The sequence below is a fragment of the Thamnophis sirtalis genome, unplaced genomic scaffold (genome assembly GCF_051295495.1).
Source record: "Thamnophis sirtalis isolate CommonGarterSnake01/CBP01778 unplaced genomic scaffold, rThaSir2_p1.2 scaffold_15, whole genome shotgun sequence".
Lineage (NCBI taxonomy): Eukaryota > Metazoa > Chordata > Lepidosauria > Squamata > Natricidae > Thamnophis > Thamnophis sirtalis.
The window spans coordinates 31,589,693-31,612,811 of record NW_028261395.1 but is presented as its reverse complement, the minus strand read 5'-3'; the positions used below and the strand labels follow the sequence as shown (position 1 = coordinate 31,612,811).

Genomic DNA, 23,119 nt, shown 5'->3' with positions numbered 1-23,119 from the left:
TAAATAACACTTTGGGCTGAAATCCATTTCATCAGACGAGGCTACATGTCTTTGCCACAATGTACTTGTTCTTCAAGGTTCCACACTGAACTTTGTTTTTTGTGTAATAAATAGTCTAGCATGGAAACCGGTGGGGTGGCTGAGAGGAGAGACTTGTGGATCCCAAGCAAAGGTGGTATTCAGCCAGTTCAGACCAGTTCACCTGAACCAGTAGTGGAAATCGTGGGTCCCCCACCCCCTTGCCCCGGCTTTATGCCATCCTATTTAGGCACGTTTTTTATGCTAGTCGTATGTGCGGAAGACATGCAAGGAGATCAAATCAGTCAATCCTAAAGGAAATTAAGATTGAAGCTGTTCAATGTTACTTGAAGCTGAAGCTCAAGATGAGAAGAAGAGGACTCCTTGGAGAAGACCCTGATGTTGGGAAAGATGGAAGGCAAAAGGAAGAGGGGACAGCAGACGATGAGATGGTTAGATGAACATGAATTTGGACAAACTCTGGGAGACAGTGGAGAACAGGGGTGTCTGGCCTATGGCCCATGGACTCAGTGCAATACCTTAACTATTGTATTCACATATGACTATTGTAGCTGCTTTTCGGGGATTACTGTAACTGAAACAACTCTCCCCTTGATCTCCATGGTTCTTAAATGCAGTCTTAAATTCACGTTAAACAGTTCTCAGTCCTCTTATGCTTCTTGGGTTCCACCTGTCCTTTCTCATGTTTCAAGCAATGCCATCTCAGGACCTTTTAAGAAGCTCAATTGTTCACCCAGCTTCTGCGACAGCTGAACCAGGAAAGTCGATGTATCTGCTCTGGTTTTGAATGTTCCCATTCTTTCTTAGGATTCTGGGAGACTCAAATACACTTTTCCCTCCCTAGGTATGGGTCATCAGGAAAAAAAATGAACGTATAACAAAAAGTGAAAGCTTTTATGACGAAGAGGCAATGAAACAGAGGACAGGTTGTATGTCTGGGAAGAAAGGTCTTTATTTGTGGGATGATTAATAAAGATTTGTGAAATCTTCATGAGTTCAGTAAAGCATCTTCATCCATGCAATCTTCTTGGCAGCTTTATGGTTTGCTGTGACAATCTTCCAGAGGACCTCTGATCTTCTTTGGAAACTAACTTGCTATCCTTCTTCCCTTTTCAAATTCATATTAAAAAGTTCTCTCCTGTCCCATTCTTGTTATTAGTTATGAAGTCATATGTGACCCATCGCGACCCCATGGACAACGTTCCTCCAGGCCTTCCTGTCCTCTACCATCCCTTGGAGACCATTCAAGCTCACATCTACTGCTTCAGTGACTCCATCCAGCCACTTCATTCTCTGTCGTCCCCTTCTTCTTTTGCCCTCAACCTTTCCCAGCACTTGGCTCTTCTCCAGTGAGTTCTTCCTTCTCATTAGGTGGCCAAAGTATTTGAGTTTCCTCTTCAGGATCTGGCCTTCTAAAGAGCAGTCAGGGTTGATCTTCTCTAGGACTGACAGGTTTGATCGCCTTGCAGTTCAAGGGACTTGCAGGAGTCTTCTCCAGCACCAGAGTTCAAAGGCCTCCATTCTTTACCAACTTGTCCAACTTTCTCCTGTCCCATATTCAACCCCAAATCCAGAAGAAAAACAATTTCATTTGTTTTTCCATTTTCAGTAATAAAAAAAAGTCCATAAAAGTTTCCCACTCTTTTATAAAAGCACTTCTTGTTTTATCTCAGGTCAATAGCCATTTCTGCAAATTCTAACCATCCAATCCTCCATGGTGGGCCTTTCAGTGTTTCTCCATCATTGTGCAGCTCTGATTTCCAAGTAAAGTCTGGTTCTTTCCACCTTTTCCATAACGTCACTTGGTCACAATGATTGACATATTGCAGTGCATTTGGGGGTGAAACCCCTGGAGTTGGTGTGACAAGAGTTGGCACATTCCAATGACTCTCTGACTTTCTGCCTAATTTTTTTTCCTTTGTCTGATGAAGTTGCTTGGATGAGCAACAAAACATCTCAGATTGACAAAGTTGTTCTGAACCAGGCTTCACAAAATCACAAAACAGACTCCTTGTCCCACAAAAAATCCCTTTTTATTTGGTTAATGTGAATTCCTAGCATTCACATCCAGAAAAGTCCCAGTAATTAGACTTTCAAGTTTTAATTGCAACCACAGACATTATCAATCCTTGGAGAGTTGCCACGTTGGGAGCTTCTAGTCACAACAGTTGTACAATGAAATACCTGGCAAAGATTCTTTGTGAGGCACAAACTCAGATAAGCAAATCTTCACAATAATAAGTGAACGAATTGTCTCCTGCAAACTCCACTGCCTTTTTGCTACCATTTATTCCCTATGGAAGGGGCCAGTCAGCATCCACATGTGCCTTTACTCACGAGTTGTTCCCTTCTCCTGGAAGCTATGTGCATGTGCACATTGGGAACAGGCTCCAGCTGTTCTTCTGCCCCACTGATCTCCAACTCCGAAGGCAGCTGATAACTGGCCCCCTTTCTGCCTCTGACACAGAGCCCTCATCAGAGCCTTCCCCAGACTCCAGGACTGGCCCATGTTCCTCTCCAACCTCCTCACTGTCTGAGTCTGCCACCAGCTCCTCTGGCCACTGGCGGGCCACAACAAAAGTTTGGACTAGTTGCCATGATTCAACCTTTAGACCCCTTCGGCATGGATGATTGAGTCTTCATTGACACTTGAACGTTCCTTCTTCTTGCAACCCTTCCTTAGATGAAGGAAAGCTGACCTCTGTTATTCCGATCCTCTTAGCCAGCTGTCCAAAATAGGAAATGCTGCTGCCTGCGTTCTTTCCTTGCTAGTCCAATAATGCTGACATCCAAGGTGACTTTGGAGGAAACTGTGGATCAGCAATTTCAGCACCACTCTTCTCCCCTGGGAAAGAGTAGCAATGCATCTGTGGAAGGTGAAACCTCTTAATGACTCCTTCAGGGGTCCCAACAGAACAAGCAGCCAAGGATGGAGAAGCTGCCAATGTCAGAAAGAGGGGGTTAAAGCAACGTCTACAGAAACACACCTATTCTATGGCCATCAACCTCCAAGGTTGAGACTGAGATTGAAAAACAGCTTCCTCAAAATTTCCACCCATCCACTCTTAACAATCAGTTGCCACAGACCACCCTAGAAGTATGGAAGACAAGTAAGAAGCTACCAGGCGATTTGGGCATAACCATATGACTGGCATGTGGTCAGGAACAACCTTGGCCTGGATGGAAATCTCTAAATATTCTGACCAAAGATCAAAGGACAGAATCACAGAGTTTGGAGGGACATTGCGGATCTTCCAGTCCAACCCCCTGCTCAAGCAGTAGACGCTATACCAGTGATGGTGCACCTTTTTGGCACCAAGTGCCCAAACTGAGATGCACGCATGTGCGTATGTGCACTGGAGCACCAGAAACCCAAAGACCAGCTGGCCGATGCACATGCGCACTCCGGCCACCTGGTTTTCGGGTTTCTGGCCAGCTGGTCTTCATGTGCACCAGAGAGCCGGAAAACCGAAGCCCAGGTGGCTGGCGCACATGCCCACAGAGAGGGCTCTGTGTGCCACCTCTGGCATGCATGCCATAGGTTCACCACCATGGTCCTATACCATTTTAGAAAATGGTTGTCCAATGTCTTCTTAAAAATCTTCCAGTGACTTCTAAAGGCAAGCTGTTCCACTGGTTAATTGTTCTTTCAGGAAATTTCTGCATAGTTCTAAGTTGCTTTTCTCCATGATTCGTTTCCACCCATTGCCTCTTGTCCTGCCCTCAGGTGCTTTGGAGAATAGGTTGACCCCCTCCTCCTCTTTGGACAATCTAAGAAAAATGGGGCTCCCCAATAGAAGATGCTCTTTGTGAATATGGAGAATAACAATTCATTTCACACATGCCATGGTGCATACAATGTCCTTCAACATATTTGGGGGAAGACCTCATGCTGGCAAGAGAACATGCTGGGGATATGGTCCAATCCTGGGCAAATGTCATTTAGTTTTAGCCCTACTTATTCTTTTAAAATGTGCTATAAGAGCCATAGTGGCGCAGTGGTTAGAATGCAGTACTGCAGACTAACTCACTGCTCACTCTAGGAGTTCGATTCTGAATGGTTGAAGATTGACTCAGCCTTCCATCCTTCCAAAGTCGGTAAAATGAGAAGCCAAATTGTTGGAGGCAATATGCGGACTCTACAAACCATGTAGAGAGGGCTGTAAAGTACTGTGAAGTACTATATACTCTAAGTCTAACTGTTAGTGCTACTGTATATTCCTAATGTTGGTATAAGTTCTAAGCATATTGGTTTGTGAAACTATAGATAGCAGAGTGTGCCATAATTTTAATATTTCAATCTCTAAATTCCCAACCAACATGCCAAAACGCTTACCATAAGGAATAGGATCAGAAATTTGTAGAACTGGAAACGTTAAATACAAGTCATCTGCTGAAAATCCTCTGCTGTATGGAGGCAGCAATGGGCAGCTGCTTATGTTGTGGTTGTGGGTTGTATCTGTTGGGCTTGTCCATGGCATAATATGGGTATCAAATAACTGCTAACAATCTGGGATTCTCTGGCAAATTCTGATTTGTTTCTAGTTTGTAATGCAGTGACTGAAAGGTTCCTCAGCAGACCTCAAGTCAATTTTAGCAATATGAGCAGTGAGGGAAGGGAGAGGGAAAGAGGGAGACGGGGAGAGGGAGAGAGAGAGAGACAGAGAGACAGGCAGAGAGAGAGACAGACAGACAGAGAGGGAGAGAGAGAGAGAGAGAGAGAGAGAGAGAGAGAGAGAGAGAGAGAGAGAGAGAGAGAGAGAGAGAGAGAGAGAGAGAGAGAGAGAGAGAGAGAGAGAGAGAGAGAGAGAGAGAGAGAGAGAGATGACCCGGGACATGGCACGAAGGCAACATAGCCAGAGAACTGGTCTAACCCCCCTTTATTGTTCCAATTTTGTCCCCACATTTACAAGTCCTGGAGCAAAACTCTCACATGCACCTTCAGCAGCCTCTGGCTGTGAGTAGTCCAATAAACCAGGTTAACCAAACAGTAACCAGAGCAAGAAGTTCAGTGAAGCAGGCAAACCGGGTTGACAAGTGCACACGAGGCTCTACAGATTCAACGCTTGTTCCCAACAAATGCCCCTCCCACCGACACCTCCTTACATTACAGTCCTCAGGTGTGCCTTATGAAGAGAGGCAGGGCACTCTCCTCCCTCATAGCCACTCAGCCTGCATTGTTCTTGCCTTCTCTCTTCTCTCCATGCTCTAGGATCGGGAGGGAGGGAGAGGGAGAGGGAGGGAGGGAGAGGGAGACTGGTACTGTCACTAGCTTCTTGGTATCTTCCTCTGCTGAGCAAGAGTGATGGCACAATGAATCCAATGGACTTTTAGGAATTGTACCAGTATTGTACAATTGTACTCCAATAGAATGGCATTACTTGTAGTTCAGGGTCGAACTGTTGGGTCCTTTCTGCTGTCTGAGATTGGTGGTCTTCTTGCAGATGTTTCATTACCCAACTCAGTCACCTCATCAGTGCTAGAAGGGAGTGGGATTTGCTCTCTGTTTATAGATAAGCTCTTTGATTGTCTCATCTTGAATGATGTGCTTCAACTCTCTGTTTTATTTATTGTCAAGACAGAGCTGATCACTGTGGGATTAATGTTCTTTTAAACAGACTCTGGTGTGTTTGATGCTTTCCTCAAGCGTCAGTGCATATAGTGTACAATTCTCCAACTTAATCTTTATTTCAGACTGGTGGCCTCATGTCTTTGGGGTTTGATTCTGTAAGCAATTTCAGAAAACCACCCAAACCTGTATTCTTACATCAGATTCTTTCTTATTATACTTGTGGTAATTAAGTGCTGTAAAAATATAGCAAAGAAAAAAAAAGTATATAAAAAATTGGGTGATCCTGTGGGTTGTTGCTGGCAGGGGTTGGCTTGGGGACAGAGAGGATCCCGTCTTTGAGAAGGGTATTCCCAACATGCCTAACAGCAGCCACAGATTCCATAGATCAAGTAGGTCTCCCTTCGGAATGAGACAATTCGCTGTGGCCAACTTGTCACAGCCAACTCACTGCAGGCAACTCACCATGGCCAACTCGCCGCTGGACATTTGAACATAAAACTATTTATTTTAAGGATTATTTTATTTTTTGGCATTCACGTTTCATTTTCGCCCTCCGTTTTCATCCTTTCTCTAATAATATTATTCTATTCAGGCATGAAATCCTCTTACCTTCGGTACCGGTTCGGAACTGGGAATGTTCGCACGCTGCGCTTCTGCACATATGCAGAACCTTCTGTGCATGCGCAGAGCATCCGTGATGATGTCTGGGCAGGTGGGTGGAGCCTCCTACCGCTGCCACTACCGGTTCATTCGAACCGGCTTGAACCTGCTGAATATCACCTCTGATTCTATTCCCCCATTTCTTTGATGTTAGTGTGATTGGTGTCCTGAAGTGAGTTGTCCCACGGTACCTTGGCTGCCACGAGTTGGCCACAATAAATTGGTTGTAGCGAGTTATCATAAACCCGTCTCCCTTAGCCAATTGTAGAATTCTAAATGACCCGGAGGATCTGTTCGGTTGTACAAACTAGCAGTGTGTGTGTTTAGCTTTGTGATGATGAGATGGGACGAATTTCATAGGGGAGGACATCCATGACCATACGATTATGCTTCTCCAGTTGGCAAACCAAATGAAGAAGGGACATCAATCTGCCAGGCAAACTGGACACTGTGACAGGAGAGGCCACTTGGTATATGTATGTGTATGTGTGGGAAACACATTGCCTGGAGAAGCTTAGCTTCCAGATATCGTGAAAGCCAGATACCAAATGCAAGACAATGTACATTGTTAGGGATTTCAATTTTTATTCTGGATCTACACTTTCCCTTCTGATTCTTAGGTGCATATGTGACGGCTGCCACCTTGACAGACCCCAGAGATTGAAACGGGGACCTCCAGAGCTGAAAGCGTGAGTCTCTACAGCTAAAGAGCCAGGCTCTGAAACAGGCTGTAAAAGACTCTTCATGTCTTTTTGTGGACTAGCCGCACAAAGGGAAAGTTTATATGGAGAGATAGATCCCTTCCCTCCAGCCCAAGTTTCCCTAGATCGTTCCCTGTGTCGAGCCAATCAGGAATATCTTATGTTCTTTAGCTCTCCAATTGTTTCAGGGTTAGGAAGAGCTGCATCAGATTATTATTTTTCTGCCTGAGATAGAATAGCAACTACACGCCCTATCTCCAAACCAAGGTGCATCGTATTTAATATTGATTGGGTTTTTTTCTTAAGCTAAAAGAAGAGATAGATCATAATAAGGATTTATAGACGTCCAGGGTATCCATTGGGGGAAGACAAGGAAGGTAGTTGAGGACCCAGGTGTGATGACATCCATCATGCCAACCCTACAACCTCATACCCTGTTTCCCCGAAAATAAGATCAGGATAATAAGCCCAATCGGGCTTTTGAGCACATGCATTTAAATTAGCCCTCTCCTGAAAATATTGCAACACAGCAGCAGCCATGAGATGATCCCATCGCTGTCTCCTGCACCTCAAAAATAATAAGACCTCCCCAAAAATAAGACCAAACGCTAATTTCAGGGGTCAAAAGAAAATAAGATCCTGTCTTAATTGCGGGGAAACACAGTACTTGCTTTTTAGACCATTATGATGCAACTATGTTGTCATTGACTGAATTCATTATTGTACTTGTGTCATCATTATTACATCATCATGGTTTGTTGCAGACCCTGCTGAAGTCCCTGGAAGATGCTTTTTATTATTCTTTTAATGCAATGAAGATTAAATTATTTGATGCTTGCAGGATCCAATCTGAGTCGGTCACCGGGACCAGAGGTTTAGTCTTTTGAGCTTTTGGACTCATGCTGCAGCCCATCCTCAGGGAATGTCCGTCTCACCGGAATGTGTGCTTTGGGCTATTCTATGCATAGTATTTATGTGGTGTCTGGTTGTGTGTGACTAATTAGCTGGTGATTGGGGTGTTGATGGCCAGCTATTAAGTCATTGGTGGTTGTTACTTTGTACTCCCAAGTCCTCTGTCTCCTAAGCACTTGATAAACTGGTGATAAATCAACACTCCTGTTGACTGACCAAGGGGTCTGTTTCCCAGGCTTCAGTCATTTCCTTGGCTGTTTTTGTACCTGCTCGGCCAATATTGTGGCTTAATGACTCCAGCACAAGTCCAAATGCTCAGAAGAGTAAACCTCTGGTCCTGTTGACCAACCCAAATTGAATCCTGCAACATTATCCTGGGTCATATATATATTTGCCTTCATTCATCTTTGAGGCTTAGCTACCTAATGGTAGGCTTGATTGAGGATGTTTGCAAATCGTTCATTTGTTTCTTCTCTTCGGTTATGGTGGGAAATGTTGTGGACAACCTCATGGCAGATCAAGAGAAGCGGCAAACTGAAAACACACCAAGAGGCATAGGAAACCTTTGCAAAAAGAACTTATGGTTACAATAGAACCTCTGGTCACGATCATAATTTGTTCCATAACTTTGGTTGCAACCCGATTTGGTGGTGACCTGAACCTAATTTTGGAAATTTGGCACAAAAAAAAAAAAAGGCACCGAAGGGGAAATCAGTTGCGGGGGAAAAAATTGTGAATTTTTTGGTCGGAACCCGATTTGGTCATTGTCAAAAGCGTTTGTGACTAGAAGTTCTACTGTATTTCAGACCTCTCCACCGAAGTCAGTCAGTCCAGCTTTAGATGTCTACATTCTGGAGTTTCCTAACACGTTTTAGGAAAGTATATAGATAAATACCATGATCTGGCACATGAATTTTTAAACTTTGGCAGGCCAAGGGCCCTGTTAATTGGCTTTTGTTTTGCTTCAAATTTTTCTTCAATTTCAGACAGGGTCAAGAGTTCCGGTGGTAGAAAATTGATTGCCTTTTGACTGAACTTTTTTCCTCCCCTTTTTTTATTCTTTTACCAAAACCCACCAGGTTCTCAAAGAACTTAGAGAATTGAGATTTGAATGGCAGATAAAAGAGTATGGCATTCATATTTCCAGATTTCAATATTTACAATGACGATTTGCATCATTCTAAGATCTAATTCTACCTCTCAGATTTGAAATGAATAATGTCTTATGTAGAGATGACCTAAGATAGAGTTTCACTTTCTGATAGTTTGACTCTCCTTCCCACTCTCCTTTTTTTTTTAAAAAAAATCTCTCAATAAGAAAGTCCATTAAGGGTGCTATTTGGTGCATAGCATGATAGTTTATTTTAGCTGTCTAGCCAACATCTGAAACCATCTTTAGTAGACCCCTTATAAACAACTTTCTATGAATTGTTTTCGAGGAAGTCTTTATATTTTCTAATGAAGTTTTCTTTCCTTTACACCTATGACATCTATTCCTCTTTAAGCATGGAATACACCCTTGCTAAAGGGTTACCCTCAACAAAAAGATTCTTAACAATCAATCATTGTTAAGAAGAAATTTCAAACTCAGACCCATTTAGTTTTTTCCATACGTGTCCTTCCTTTTTCTGTTCCTTTTCCATCGTTCAGTTTCAACCAGTAAAGACTTGTTGACCTTATCCAATGTTGGTCATTTGGACTCGCACACTTAGCAAAGAATGGAAGCTGCACAACAAGTGTTTAATCCTCGTGAACACAAACATTTCCAGTCCTTAGAGCCGAGGTGGCGCAGTGGTTAGAGTGCAATACTGCAGGCTACTTCAGCTGACTGCCGGCTGCCTGTAATTTGGCAGTTTATCTCCCGAGGCTCAAGGTTGACTCAGCCTTCCATCCTTCCGAGGTGGGTAAAATGAGGACCCAGATTGTTGGGGGCAAATTGGCTGACTCTGTAAACCGCTTAGAGAGGGCTGTAAAAGCATTATGGTTACGTCCAACCTGAGATGCTATTTAATTGTATAAATATTGGCGTTCTCAACATTTCGTAGTCGTATGTCCATCGCTGGCTATCCCTTGTCGTCTTTTTCAAAGAAGTGATAGGCGTGTTTGTCACTCATACAGATTAAACACATATAAGGGGGGGAAATGACAGAAAAGAGGAATCCGTTTTAATGCACGTTATTGTGGGCATGAATTAGGCAAGTACGGATAGTCCTTGACTTACAACAGTTTGTTTAGTGACCATTTGAAGTTACGACAGCACCAAAAGAATGATGCGTGCCCATTTTTCACACAACTGTTGCGGCCTCCCCAAGGTCACGTGATCAAAATTCACACACTTGTCAACTGACTCATATTTATGATGGCGTCACAGTATCCCGGGGTCACGCGATCCCCTTTTGTGACCTTCTGACAAGCCAAGTCAATGGGGAAGCCAGATTCACTTAACAAACACGTTCTTAACTTAACAACTGCAGTGATTCACTTAACGACTGTGGTGAAGGAAGTTGCAAAATAAGACAAAACTCATTTAACAAACATCTCACTTAGCAAGAGAAATGTGGGTCTCAGTTGTGGTCGTAAGTCGAGGACTACCTGTAGTAGGTAAAATACGTCCATGAGGAAAATCGTACAAGAGCAGGAAGGTTACTATAGTGAATTCGAAACGTCATAGCTATAGGCCAGTGATGGCAAACCTTTTCGGCACTGAGAACCCAAACCGCAATGCGCATGCATGTGTGCCTGAGTGACAGAAACCCACAGATCAGTTAGCCAGTGTGCAAGGGCATGCCAGCCAGCTAGTCTTCTGGTTTCCGGCACGCATCAGGACTTGCATGACTGTTTTTGGGCCGTATTTCAGGCTGTTTTGGAGGGGCATTTTTGGGCTGTTTTTTGAGCCAAAAATGGGCCAAAAACAGCCTGGAAATGGCCCAGAAAACAACCTGTTTTGGAGCTGCTTTTCAGGATGTTTTAAGGCTGTTTTGGGGGGTATTTTTGGACTGTTTTTCAGGTCAAAATCAGGCCAAAAACAACCTGAAAATGTCCCTTAAAACAGCCTGAAAATGGTCCTTAAAACAGCCTGAAAATGACCCAGAAAACATGAAAATGGCCTGGAAAACGGCCTGGTTTTTGGGCCATTTTCCAGCGTTCCGGCACCCATGAAGACCAACTGGTGACGGTGTGCATACCCACAGAGAGGGTTCCGTGTGCCACCTCTGCCACGTGTGCCATCATGGCTATAGGTTGTAAGATGAAGTAAACACGATTTCTGCTGTATTCAGTCCTAGGACAGGTGAGACCATGGAGACTTAGATGGCGGTATACAATTCCTACCTTAGTCTGTTAACCTCGACTCATCTATAAAAGGGAGTTGTAATAAGACCCCCACCTATAAATCCGATCAGCAAATCTAATTTATAAGAATGGGTGATCTTAGCGGTGACAGAAAATAAATAATTTTTATTAACTCGGGTTTTAATAATACAATCATTCACTTTTATATGGGTCTTTTTTAACATTCCAAGCTATTACTTGTATAATTTTATCTCATTTATTTACCTGTATGTCATTTTTGTCATTTTCACAAATAACTCAAGGCAACAAACAAACACACACACACACACACACACACACACACACACACACACACACACACAATGTTCCTTCGTCCTCCTATTTCCGCCACAACAACCAACTTGTGAGTTGAGTTGGGCTGAGAAAGAGGGACTGGCCCAAAGTCGCCCACTTAGCTTTCATGCCTTCGGTAGTACTAGAACTCACAGTCTCCTGTTTTCTACCCTGGTGCCTTAGCAACTAGGCCAAATAAGCTCCTATGGGTAGTCTTCAACTTACAACAATTCGTTTTAGTGACAACGGCACTGAAAAAATGTGACCTATGACTGTTTTTGTAGTATCCCCATAGGCACATGATCAAAATTCAGATGCTTGGCAATTGGTTCATACTTATGACCGTTGCAGCGCCCCGGCGTCACGTGATCCCCTTCTGATGAGCAAAGTCAATGGGGAAGCCAGATTCACTTAGCAACCGGGTTACTAACTTAAAAGCTGCAGTGATTCATTTAACAACAGAGGCAAGAAAGGTCATAAAATGGAACAAAACTCCACTTAGCCAATGTCTCACTTAATAACAGGCATTTTGGGCTCCATCGTGATTGTAAGCCAAGGGCCCTATCCAACAAAATGAATTTCAGTGTGGAGAAAAGCAAAGTTTTACATTTAGGCAGGAAAAAGCAAGGGACAAGTATAGTTTAGGTGAGACCTGGCTCAAGAACAGTCACTATGGGAGGGACAATTGAAGTCCTAGTGGACGATCAAATGAATATATGCCAGCTGTATACGGCAGCAGCCAAAAAAGCTAATACAATCCTGGATTGTATAAACAGAGGCATAGAATCAAGATCACGTGATTAGTACCGCTTTATAAAACCCCAGTAAGACCACACCTGGAATACTGCAACCGATTTTGGTCACCAGACTATAAAACAGATGTTGAGACTTTGGGAAAAGTTCAGAGAAAAGCAACTAAGATGATCAAAGGCCCGGAGACCAAAACAGGATTGGGGTCTGGCTAGTCTAAAGAAAAGAAGAATTAGTGGTGACATCATAGCAGTATTCCAGTATTTGAGGAGCTGCCACAAAGAAGAGGGGGTCAAATTATTCTCCAAAGCACTGCAGAAATCATGGGCGCTCCATCACTGTAGGTTTTCAAGAAGAGTCTAGACAGTCATTTATCTGAAATAGTATAGGTTCTCCTGCTTGAGCAGGGGGCTGGACTAGAAGACCTCCAAGGTCCCTTCCAGCTCATTCATTTTAAGTTTTGGGATTGGGTGAGCCTATGGCTCACCTCAGTATTGTTATTTCCAAATTGAGAAGGGGGGAGAAAAAGCAGAATGCCAAGACAGTTGTAAATCAGGATAAAATTTCAGTAAGGACTTTGTAGACCAAAGCTGAGTCTTAGCTACTATTACCCCGGTAGTTTTCATACAGCTCACAAATCGCATTTTTTGGCTTGTTCAGGATGGGACGGACGTCCAATATGAAATGGCTCTGTAATGTTTGTTCAATCACGAGCCATGGTGGCACAGTGGTTAGAGTGCAGTAAAGCAGGCTACTTCTGCTGACTGCCAGCTGACTGCAATTTGGCAGTTCGAATCTCACCAGGCTCAAGGTTGACTCAGCCTTCCATCCTTCCGAGGTGGCTAAAATGAGGACCCAGATTGTTGGGGGCAAAAGGCTGACTCTGTGAACCGCTTAGATAGGGCTGTAAAAGCACTATGAAGCGGTATATAAGTCTAAGTGCTATTGCTATTGATTCAGTCTTCCTTCCTTCCTTCCTTCCTTCCTTCCTTCCTTCCTTCCTTCCTTCCTTCCTTCTCCTGTGGTTAGAATGCAGTATTGCAGGCTAACTCTGCCCACTGCCAGGAGTTCGATCCTGATCAGCTCAAAGTTGACTCAGCCTTCCATCCGTCTGAGGGTGATAAAATTAGGACCCAGATTGTTGGGGGCAATAGGCTGACTCTGTAAACTGCTTAAAGAGGGCTGTAAAAGCACTATGAAGCGGTATATAAGTCTGTGCTATTGCTATTGATTCAGTCTTCTTTCTTTCCTTCCTTCCCCAGTGGTTAGAATGCAGTATTGCAGGCTAACTCTGCCCACTGCCAGGAGTTCAATCCTGATCAGCTCAAGGTTGATTCAGCCTTCCATCCTTCTGAGGGTGATAAAATTAGGACCTAGATTGTTGGGGGCAATAGGCTGACTCTGTAAACCACTTAGAGAGGGTTGTAAAGCATTGTGAAGTGGTATATACGTCTAAATGCTATTGCTATCAAAGGATTGTTTTGAGCCAGGGTAGAAAATGCTGGCGTGAAGGGACACACAAGTTGCAGCAAAGCTCAGATGGCCAGAGATTTCAGCAAGTGACACTGGCCTCCCTCAACTTACAACTATTCTAAGTTCCCACAGCAGTCAAAAAAGTGAAAGATGACTTTCACGCTTATGACTGTTGCAAACATCCCCACCAGAATTCACGTGCTTGTCAAATGGCATGTATTTATGACAGTTGTACCATCCTGTGTTCAGACAGCCACATTTTGTAACTTTCCCAGCTGACTTCTCTGACAAAAGAAACTCAAACGAGGGAAAGGTGGATTAGCTCAACAACCATGCAGTCCACTTCAGGGATTAACAACTGCAGCAAACCAAGAACATAAAAACGAGGCCCCTCTCATTCATTTAACAGGTGCCTCGCTTAGCAACCGAAACGCTGGGCTCAGTTATGGCTGTAAGTCGAGGGCAGCCTGTAAACCATGCAAAGCCAAAATCCTCATGTATTCTGTCAGGTACTCACATCCCCCTCCCCCCAAAAATGCTTTGCCAGGGACTATTTTGACAGGTAGGCAAACATGACAAATTTTGCACCCCAACATTTGCACCTCACCAGGTTTCATCCCCATTTGCTTTTTGTCCTCGTTGTCATACACATTCTGTGCTCCCTCTTCAATTTCTATGTATTTCTTCTCTTCCCAGCTCCCCGCTCTTCTCTGCAGTCCAATGAACTCCCATCAAGGTTATCTATGTCAGGAAGGTTCACCATGAAGGGAGGATATTTGTAGCTCAGGGTTGACACGAGGGGGTCCTTGGTGCTCTCTGAGCTTGCTTTGTTTTCTTGCAGACGTTTCACGACCCAAACTAATTAACATCATTGTCAGAGTTTGTTGCATAAATTCAAATCCAGAAAGCCCACACCCATAACTGATGCAGCAGGATTCATTAACTTCTTGATATACATAAGAATAGATGAATAAATGTATAATACAAACTGGTGGTCCTTCCAAGTAAACACAAGCCAGGAGAGTTACAGGCAAACATAAGCACTTAATTTCATATCAGCAGTCAAGCCCAAGACAGACTGCTTGTTTACTTCTCAGAGCAGCAGACTGCTTAAGTTTCTGTTTCAATTCTCTGCACAGACTCAGATTTGTTCAAGCTCCCATTGGCTGATTTAGTTGCTATGCTTATTCATTGGCTGACCTTGTTACCATGTCTCTCCCAGTCATGAATATTCTAACAAATTTTGGACACTACTGTGTGTGTATGTGTGTGTGTGTGTGTGTTTGTTTATGTGTGTATATATGTGTCTGTGTGTGTGTATACACACACACACACACACACACATATATATACACACATACATACATACACATACATACATAAATACATAGATACACAAACACATCTATCTATCTATTTATATCTATCATATATATATATATATGTATGTATGTATGTATGTATGTATGTATGTATATGTATATGTATATGTATATGTATATGTATATGTATATGTATATGTATATGTATATGTATATGTATTTGTATTTGTGCTGGTAAATAAATAAAGGGAGACTAGTATAGATCTATTTCAAGCTATTTAGCTCTCATCAGCTAGCCATACCCTTACTGGGATTTGAACCTGGGCTATATTACATATTAGGCAGACATCTTAGCCATTAGGCCACAGGTTCTTATCCATTATCAGTCAAGCCAGGGTGAAAGGTATCTATTAGATTTTTACAACTCCCGGTATGCCCAAATATGGGAGGAAGATCACTACTTCCATTCTCTGTCCTTTGGCTCATCACAAGAGACCATCCAGGCAGAAACCCAATATTTTTATTGTTTCCTTTGTTACAAATACTACATACATACATACATACATACATACATACATACATACATACATACATACATACATACATATATATATATATATATATATATATATAATCTCATTTAGTCAGAGAGCATGGATCATCTTCAGTTCTTCTCTTTCTGTTTTGTTCCAACATTTACAAAACTCTGCCAATTTCCACAATGCAGCTACAGTGTATGCTGGCAAACACAAGCAGTTAGTTCCATATCAGCAGACAAGCTCAGACAGACTGCGTGTTTACTTCTGTTCTCAGCTACTTCAAGCTGCCTGGCATGGCTCTCAGTCACCATCAAATAGTTCTCATTGGCTGATCCAGTTCCCCTGCCTATACATTGGCTGACCTTGTTGCCATGTCTCTGCCAGTCATGAAAATTCTAACAATCATCACTAATACTGGCACTGATGATGTTACCTAGCTGGGTCATGAAACGTCCGCAAGAAAACAATCAAGATCAGAGAGCACCAAGGACCCATCCAGGTCCACCAAATTAGTTAGCGGAGAAACCTGTTTGGAAATGAAAAGATGCTTTTTCCCACCTGCCCTGGTAGTCCTTTATATGAAAATATTAAAGTGTTGACTTTATCTACCATGTGTGTCTCTTCCCTTCCCCTTTTTTTCCCCTTTTCTCTTTCATATTTTATTATAGTGATGGATCATTTCCTTATGACTCTGTTCCTTGGCAACAAAATAGTAACCAACCACCAGGTTCCCTATCGGTGGTCACGACAGTATGGGGTGTGACTAACACATCACAGAGCCAGGTAAGTATCTTTCTGGGAATCTTCTCTCCATTGGTTTTTTTTTCCCCAAGGGTGGTCAGATGGACTCCTCCCCTGCCCACAAAGGCTGAGCAATGTTTGGTCAGGGTGTAAGGTTGATTCAACAGGTAACTTCGCTCATGATGGAGTGTCCTATTGCTAGGGAGAAGCTGGGTGTTTTGCTGGATTGCTGTTGGCCAGTTTTAAGTAGACTATCTGGAAGATGCTGGTTTAGTGGGACCTGTGCTGTTGAAAGAGATATGAGATATCTCTATGCTGGATGTTCGTTCTGAAATAAAAGTGCCCAGCTCACAAGTACTGAGTTTCTAGAATTGTTAAGGCATGTGTGATGACCCAGGGAGATGACTCAAACAGCTGGGAATTCAAACCGCCCCCTTTTTTGCTCCAAAATTCCCCAAACGCTCCCATGTTTCTGACAAGTCCCAGAGCAAAGTGATAACAAACCCTCACACAAAACCTCAAGCAGTCTCTGGCTGCAATTAATCCAGCCCAGCACTCTGTATACCAGGGCTGCACAGCCATAAATCCAGCAGGGCAAATCAAGGAGTTCAGAAAGCAAAAGATCCAGGTTATTAGTCCAGAGTGCCAGAAAGAATGCAAGAACTCTTGGAAAGTTCAAATATCGGTACTCAACTCTTCAGGAACTCCGTATTCGTTCCCGACAAATGCCCCTCCCCACAGCATCTCCTTAAGTCTCATTCCCAAGGTGTGCCTTGTGAAGATGGCCGGAGCACTCTTCTTCTAAGTAGCCTGCTCAATCTGCGTTGTTCATGCCTTGTCTCCAATCTCCGAGCTCTTGGATCAGGAAGGGGTGGTCCTTGCTCCTCGCCTATCTCTCATGTTCATCCTGCCCCTGTTCCTCCCAGTTTACAAGATGTCCTAATCCTGAAAGGCCCTGGCCTTCCCCATTTTTTTTCCTGAAGACAATGAAGCCGTCCCCTCAATCTCTGTCGGCTCAGGTTCCAGCTCATCATCCCCCACAGATTCAGGATCTGAAGGGGGCATGACAGTATGTCTCTCTTTGTAGAGAAGCACTCATTGATGGCCACGATATTTTTAAAGATCAAAAAGTCTGTAAGTCACAGAAGATTGGATTTTGCTGACCCCTGTTCTGTGGATGGCCAGGGGATGGATGCAAATAGATCAGGCACCACAATCTTTGGGTCATCATAAAGTATTGAGACAAGCAATCGAGATTTGGATCCATGTCTTGTACAGATAATTCCTCTTTCCTACTTAGTGTGACTTACTCTTAAAGCAGAAATATCTCCTAGACTTTTACTAAGGGTAAAACTTGTGACTTTGGACACGAGTTAATAATGTCCCCTTCTGAGAGTGCTGTAAGACTGGAAGTTGTTCTCTCTTCGGCTTGTCTGGAGTTCTTTTCTTTATTTCACAACTAGCTGATAACCCAGGGTTGCACAGGTATTTATGTATAGGGGGAAAATATCCAGACCAAACGTAATGTTTGGGTTTTCCCCCCTTACCAGAGGGAGCCCCCTATGGAGTACTTGAAGCCGTTACCATGGCAACTCCACTGCATTGTACAGTAGAAGCCATTTTACGACAATACAGTAGAAGCCAATTCAAGGCAAAGCAGGCTGTATTGTAACAGAATACACACCCCGAGGGGTGTTAGGGGTGTCTTACCCAACCCTGTGTAAATACTTACTCACAGTATTTGTTTCCAGAGAGTAAGTCATCTCTGTACTAAGTTTGGTTGAAATTGCAGGCGGGTTCCATAGTTATGCTGGAACATACACACACACAGATACAGAGCCAGATAGATGGATGGATGGATGGATGGATGGATGGATTAGAGATAGATAGATAGATAGATAGATAGATAGATAGATAGATAGATAGATAGATAGATAGATAGATAGATAGATAGATAGATTCTGTTTACTCCACTGCAAAATTGAACCTTGATAATTGATGGTGTCCATTGTGTGCCTATTAAACTTAAGCAAGCCACCAAGGGACTAATTATTTCGAGGGCTGAATCCAAGCAGGGCTGCAATCTTGGATTTTACCTATATGGCTACATAAGTTATGTGTCAGGCCTGCAGTTACAATCCAAAGGTGCTTTTACTAAAATGCATATGGTCTTTGGAATTTGTCTTTGGTGCAAAAGCTCTCAGTGTACATAAAAAGACAGGATACATTTGTCAAGAATCATAAGGTACCACACTTAGTGATAGTCATAGTGTACAAATAAGCAATCAAATCATACTAGAAAACAATCTATAAATCATAAGGATACAAGCAACAAAGTTACAGTCCTGCAGTCATAAGTAGAAGAAGATGGGTGATAGGAACGATGAGAAGACTAATAGTAATGCAGCCTTAGTGAATAGTTTGACAATGGTGAGGGAATTATTTGTTTAGCAGAGTGATGGCGTTCGGGGAAAAACTGTCCTTGTGTCTAGTTGTTCTGGTGTGCAGTGCTCTATAGCGTCGTTTTGAGGGCAGAAGTTGAAACAATTTATGTCCAGGATGAGAGGGGTCTGTAAATATTTTCATGACCCTCTTTTTGACTCATGCAGTATACAAGTCCTCAATGGAAGGCAGGTTGGCAGTAATTGTTTTTTCTGCAGTTCTGATTGTCCTCTGAAGTCTGTGCCTGTCTTGTTGAGCAGAGAGATGGCATTCAGGAAAAACCAGACAGTTATAGAGGCGCAGATGACAGACTCAATAATTCATCTGTAGAACAGAATCAGCAACTTTTTGGGCAGTTTGAGCTTCCTGAGTTGGCGCAGAAAGAAGATTCTTGGTGGTGCTTTTTTGATGATGTTTTTGATGTTAGGTGTCCATTTTAAGTCTTGAGATATTTGAGAGTATTTTTTTCTTTCCTTTTATGTAAACTGACAGCATATGCACCAAAGACAAATTCCTTGTGTGTCCAATCATACTTGGCCAATAAAGAATTCATTCTCATTCTCATTCTCATTCTCATTCTCTCTCTCTCTCTCTCTCTCTCTCTCTCTCTCTCTCTCTCTCTCTCTCTCTCTTTCTCTCTCCCACCCTCCCTCCCTCTCTATCTATCTATCTATCTATCTATCCGTGTGGATAATTAACCAACGGAACAGCTTGCCTCTTAAAATCTCTACAGTTGCTTGTATGGATGTTCTCTAAGATGTCACCTTCCCTTTCAACCAGGTGCTGGGAAATCCCATGGCCAACGCGAACACTGCTATGAACCCAGCAGGCAACCCCATGGCTTCTGGAATGACGGCCAGCAATCCTGGCATGAATTCCCCTCAGTTTGCAGGACAGCAGCCGTCTTTCTCGGCCAAGGCCAGCTCCAACCAGTCCTACATTCAACAAAGCATGTACGGACGACCCACTGCATATCCCGGCAGTGGAGGCTTTGCGGGAAGGTAAGGCTGGGACAGAGGTTGCCCATTCCATGCTGGTTTAGAAGAGGCTTAGAGAAAAGAGATCAGGCGCCATCAGAACGTGATAGGAATTGAGTTGGGAGTCATCGGGACCGTTCCTTTCTATATTCGTCACCCCTAAACAGAGAGATGAAACTTGGAGGGGCAATTTCCAAAGACATCCATGATAAACCATAGAGGTAACATGGGTTTTTAAAGACAAATTTGAAAAGTCTTCTTAAAGGCCTAAGGATGGGGGAAATCCTAAAACAAACTTCAGAAACATACAGTTCTTAGCAAAACTATTTAGCTGCTATAAAAGGGAAGGGAAGGAAAGGGAAGGAAAAGGAAGTAAAGTAGAAAGGGAAGGGAAGAAGAGAAGAGGAAGAAGAAAGGAAAAAGGGAGAAGAAGAAAAGGGGAAGGGGAGGAGGAAAGGAAGGGAGAAAGGAAAGGAGAGGGGAGGAAAGGCAAGGAAAGGAAAGAGAGAGGGGAAAGAAGAGGAGAGGAAAGGAGAAAGGGGAGAAGGGGAGGGGAGGGGAAAGTTCAAATTTAAAGCAAAATATTTTCAGGAAGGATGAACTCAAAATACCTTCAGGAAAATTATTTGTACATGACTCAAGTCAATCAAATAAGGCGTACAAACTAAGGTATAGTTTTATTTAACCACTAAATGCATGATGCAACACATAGACATATAAGTGGCTAACATTTTGCTGAGCATCTGTACGAAAGTTTTTAATAGATAAAAATATTACAGTTTTGGTCAGGAGAACAAATGTTGAACATTCGCCAAACCAAACTCAAAACATCCCTTTTGTACTTGCCTGTAAAGAAAACCGGATTTAAATAATATTTAGAACCAAACGTCATGTTTTATTATCATTTGCATAATTTGAGACCCTCAAACGTGGAATTATTACTTTGTCACACATATGCCAACTTGTCGGAAATAATGTGCAAAGTGATTTCCAGATTAGAACCTTTTTGCACAAATCTTTGTTCAACTCCCAGATAGGAGATCTGTGATTTGAGCAGTCCTCACCCAGATCCAGTATGCTGGCACAAGGGAATAACTGTGACTCTTTCCCCCACCACTGTAACTGGGGTAGTGCGGAAATTAGTGAAGTTTGCTGGAATCTTCCAGTCTTCAAGGAACAACGTGAGAAGCCAAAAAAAGAAGAGATGAATATGTCGTATGTATTTAGAATAACAGAGTTGGAAGGGGACCTTGGAGGTCTTCTAGTCCAACCCCCTGCTTCGGCAGGAAACCTTATACCACTTCAGACAAATGGTTCTCCAACATCTTCTTTAAAACTTCCAGTGTTAGAGCATTCACAACTTCTGGAGGCAAGTCCTTCCACCGATCAATTGTTCTCACTGTCAGGAAATTTCTCCTTAGTTCCAAGTTGCTTCTCTCCTTGATTAGTTTCCACCCAATTTCCCAATGTTTTCCATACTAGATTGGGGTATTGTCCTGAGAAGCCAAATGGATTGGGAGGTAATTAAGAGCATAAAAACCCACACAAACCCAATAAATGGGAATTTTCAGGAGATGATGTACTCAGGAGGACTTGGTGGCTCATGTTGTAGGAGGCTGAGCCTGCGCACCGCTGAGACTGGTGGCTTGGTTCCTGTGAGTGAATAAACCAGGTAGGGACAGGAAAGGACACTCCCCCCCCCCCAATTGCATACCAGCCTAGTGGCATCCCACAACAAAAGCTAACACACCCGAAAAAATTCCTTTCACAGAGGCAGCCAGCCACCTTGGTGATCCCTGGCTAACACATGCCATACACTTTAAAAAACAACAACACTCAGAATGAAATATGGACAGTTGTGCCTGCAAAATGAATAAGGGAAACACATAGTCATTTTTGGGGAGCATCTGTAATTATGCACGGATGCATTTGGGATGCGATTGCATTGCTGATGTTCCCAGAACTCTCTAGTTGTCATCTCCATTTGGGACCCACATTTTCATGTTAAAATTCCCCGCGTGCATTATTACAAATGCAAACTAAGAGAATAACAGAGTTGGAAGGGACCTTGGAGGTCTTCTAGTCAAACCCCTGCTCAAGCAGGAGACCGTATACTCTATCAGACAAATGGTTGTCCAGTCTCTTCTTGAAAAGCTCCAGTGATGGAGGATCCACAGCTTCTGAAGAAAAACTTTTAATTGTTCTCACAGTCAGCAAATTTCTCCTTATTTCTAGGTTGTTTCTCTCCTTGATTAGTTTCCACCCATTGCTTCTTGTCCTGCCCTCAGGTGCTTTGGAGAATAGTTTGATTCCCTCTTCTTTGTGGCAGCCTCTGAGATATTGGAACACTGCTGTCATGTCTCCCCTAGTCCTTTTCATTAAACTAGAGCTATCTAATTCCAGCAACCGTTCTTTATATGTTTTAGCCTCCAGTCCTCTCTAATCATCTTTGTTGCTCTTCTCTGCACTCTTTCTAGAGTCTCCACATCTTTTTTACATCGTGGCGACCAAAACTGAATGCAGTATTCCAAGTGTGGCCTTACCAAGGCATTATAAAGTGATATTAACACTTCACGTGATCTTGATTCTATCCTATTCTATCTTCTGGTTGCCTCCAGAAGTTTTTCACAAGAGATTGGACAACCATTTGTTGAAATGATCTAGAAGATCTCCAAAGTCCCTTCCAACTCTTATTCTCTTATAATATCTCCATAGTTTGCCAGAGACAGAAGCAAACCCACACTGAATTGAACCCCCAATACCCACCTCTCCATGATATGTTCTTTTCATGCCTTGTATGGGCAATGATTTATATGTTTTAGCCTCCAGTCTCCTAACCATATGTATTGCTCTTCTCTGCACTCTTTCCAGAGTCTTGGCATCATGGGGACCACAAGTGGATGCAGTATTTATTCCAAACGTGGTCTTAGCAAGGCACTCTAAAGTGGCACCAACACTTCGCGTGATCTTGATTCTGTCCCTCTGTTGATGCAGCCTGGGACCGTATTGGCAAAGTTTTGGTGGCTCAAACACTGATGTCCGTCCATTTGATTTCTCTCCCACAGCTATCCAGGAGGCCCTAATAACCCTGCGGGAATGGGGATGCCACCGCACACCCGACCCCCTACTGATTTCACTCAACCAGCTGCTGCCGCCGCCGCTGCAGCTGTTGCTGCCGCCGCCGCCACTGCCACAGCTACAGCTACCGCAACCGTTGCAGCGCTGCAGGAAACTCAAAATAAAGACATGAATCAATACGGACCGGTAAGCATGCCAGTTCATGTCCATTTGAGGGGGGATTTTTCATTCTAATGGTGTTTGGGTATAGATCATAGAGGTGGTACCATGGCCGGAGTGAGTTAAAGAC

At 43.2% G+C, this 23,119-nt stretch overlaps 1 protein-coding gene across 7 annotated transcripts in view; it reads left to right on the top strand.

Moving 5' to 3' along the window:
• ZMIZ1 (zinc finger MIZ-type containing 1) overlaps positions 1 to 23,119 on the top strand; it is a 466,283-nt gene that overhangs the window by 396,445 nt on the left and 46,719 nt on the right. For 5 of the 7 annotated variants that reach the window (XM_087702241.1, XM_087702237.1, XM_087702238.1 and 2 more), the window contains 4 exons: positions 6,892 to 6,960; positions 16,261 to 16,375; positions 19,556 to 19,776; positions 22,818 to 23,016. In XM_087702241.1, coding sequence (XP_087558367.1) covers positions 6,892 to 6,960; positions 16,261 to 16,375; positions 19,556 to 19,776; positions 22,818 to 23,016 — 604 coding nt within the window. The remainder of the gene's footprint in view (positions 1 to 6,891; positions 6,961 to 16,260; positions 16,376 to 19,555; positions 19,777 to 22,817; positions 23,017 to 23,119) is intronic. The other 2 variants (XM_087702240.1, XM_087702239.1) reach the window with 1 other exon arrangement.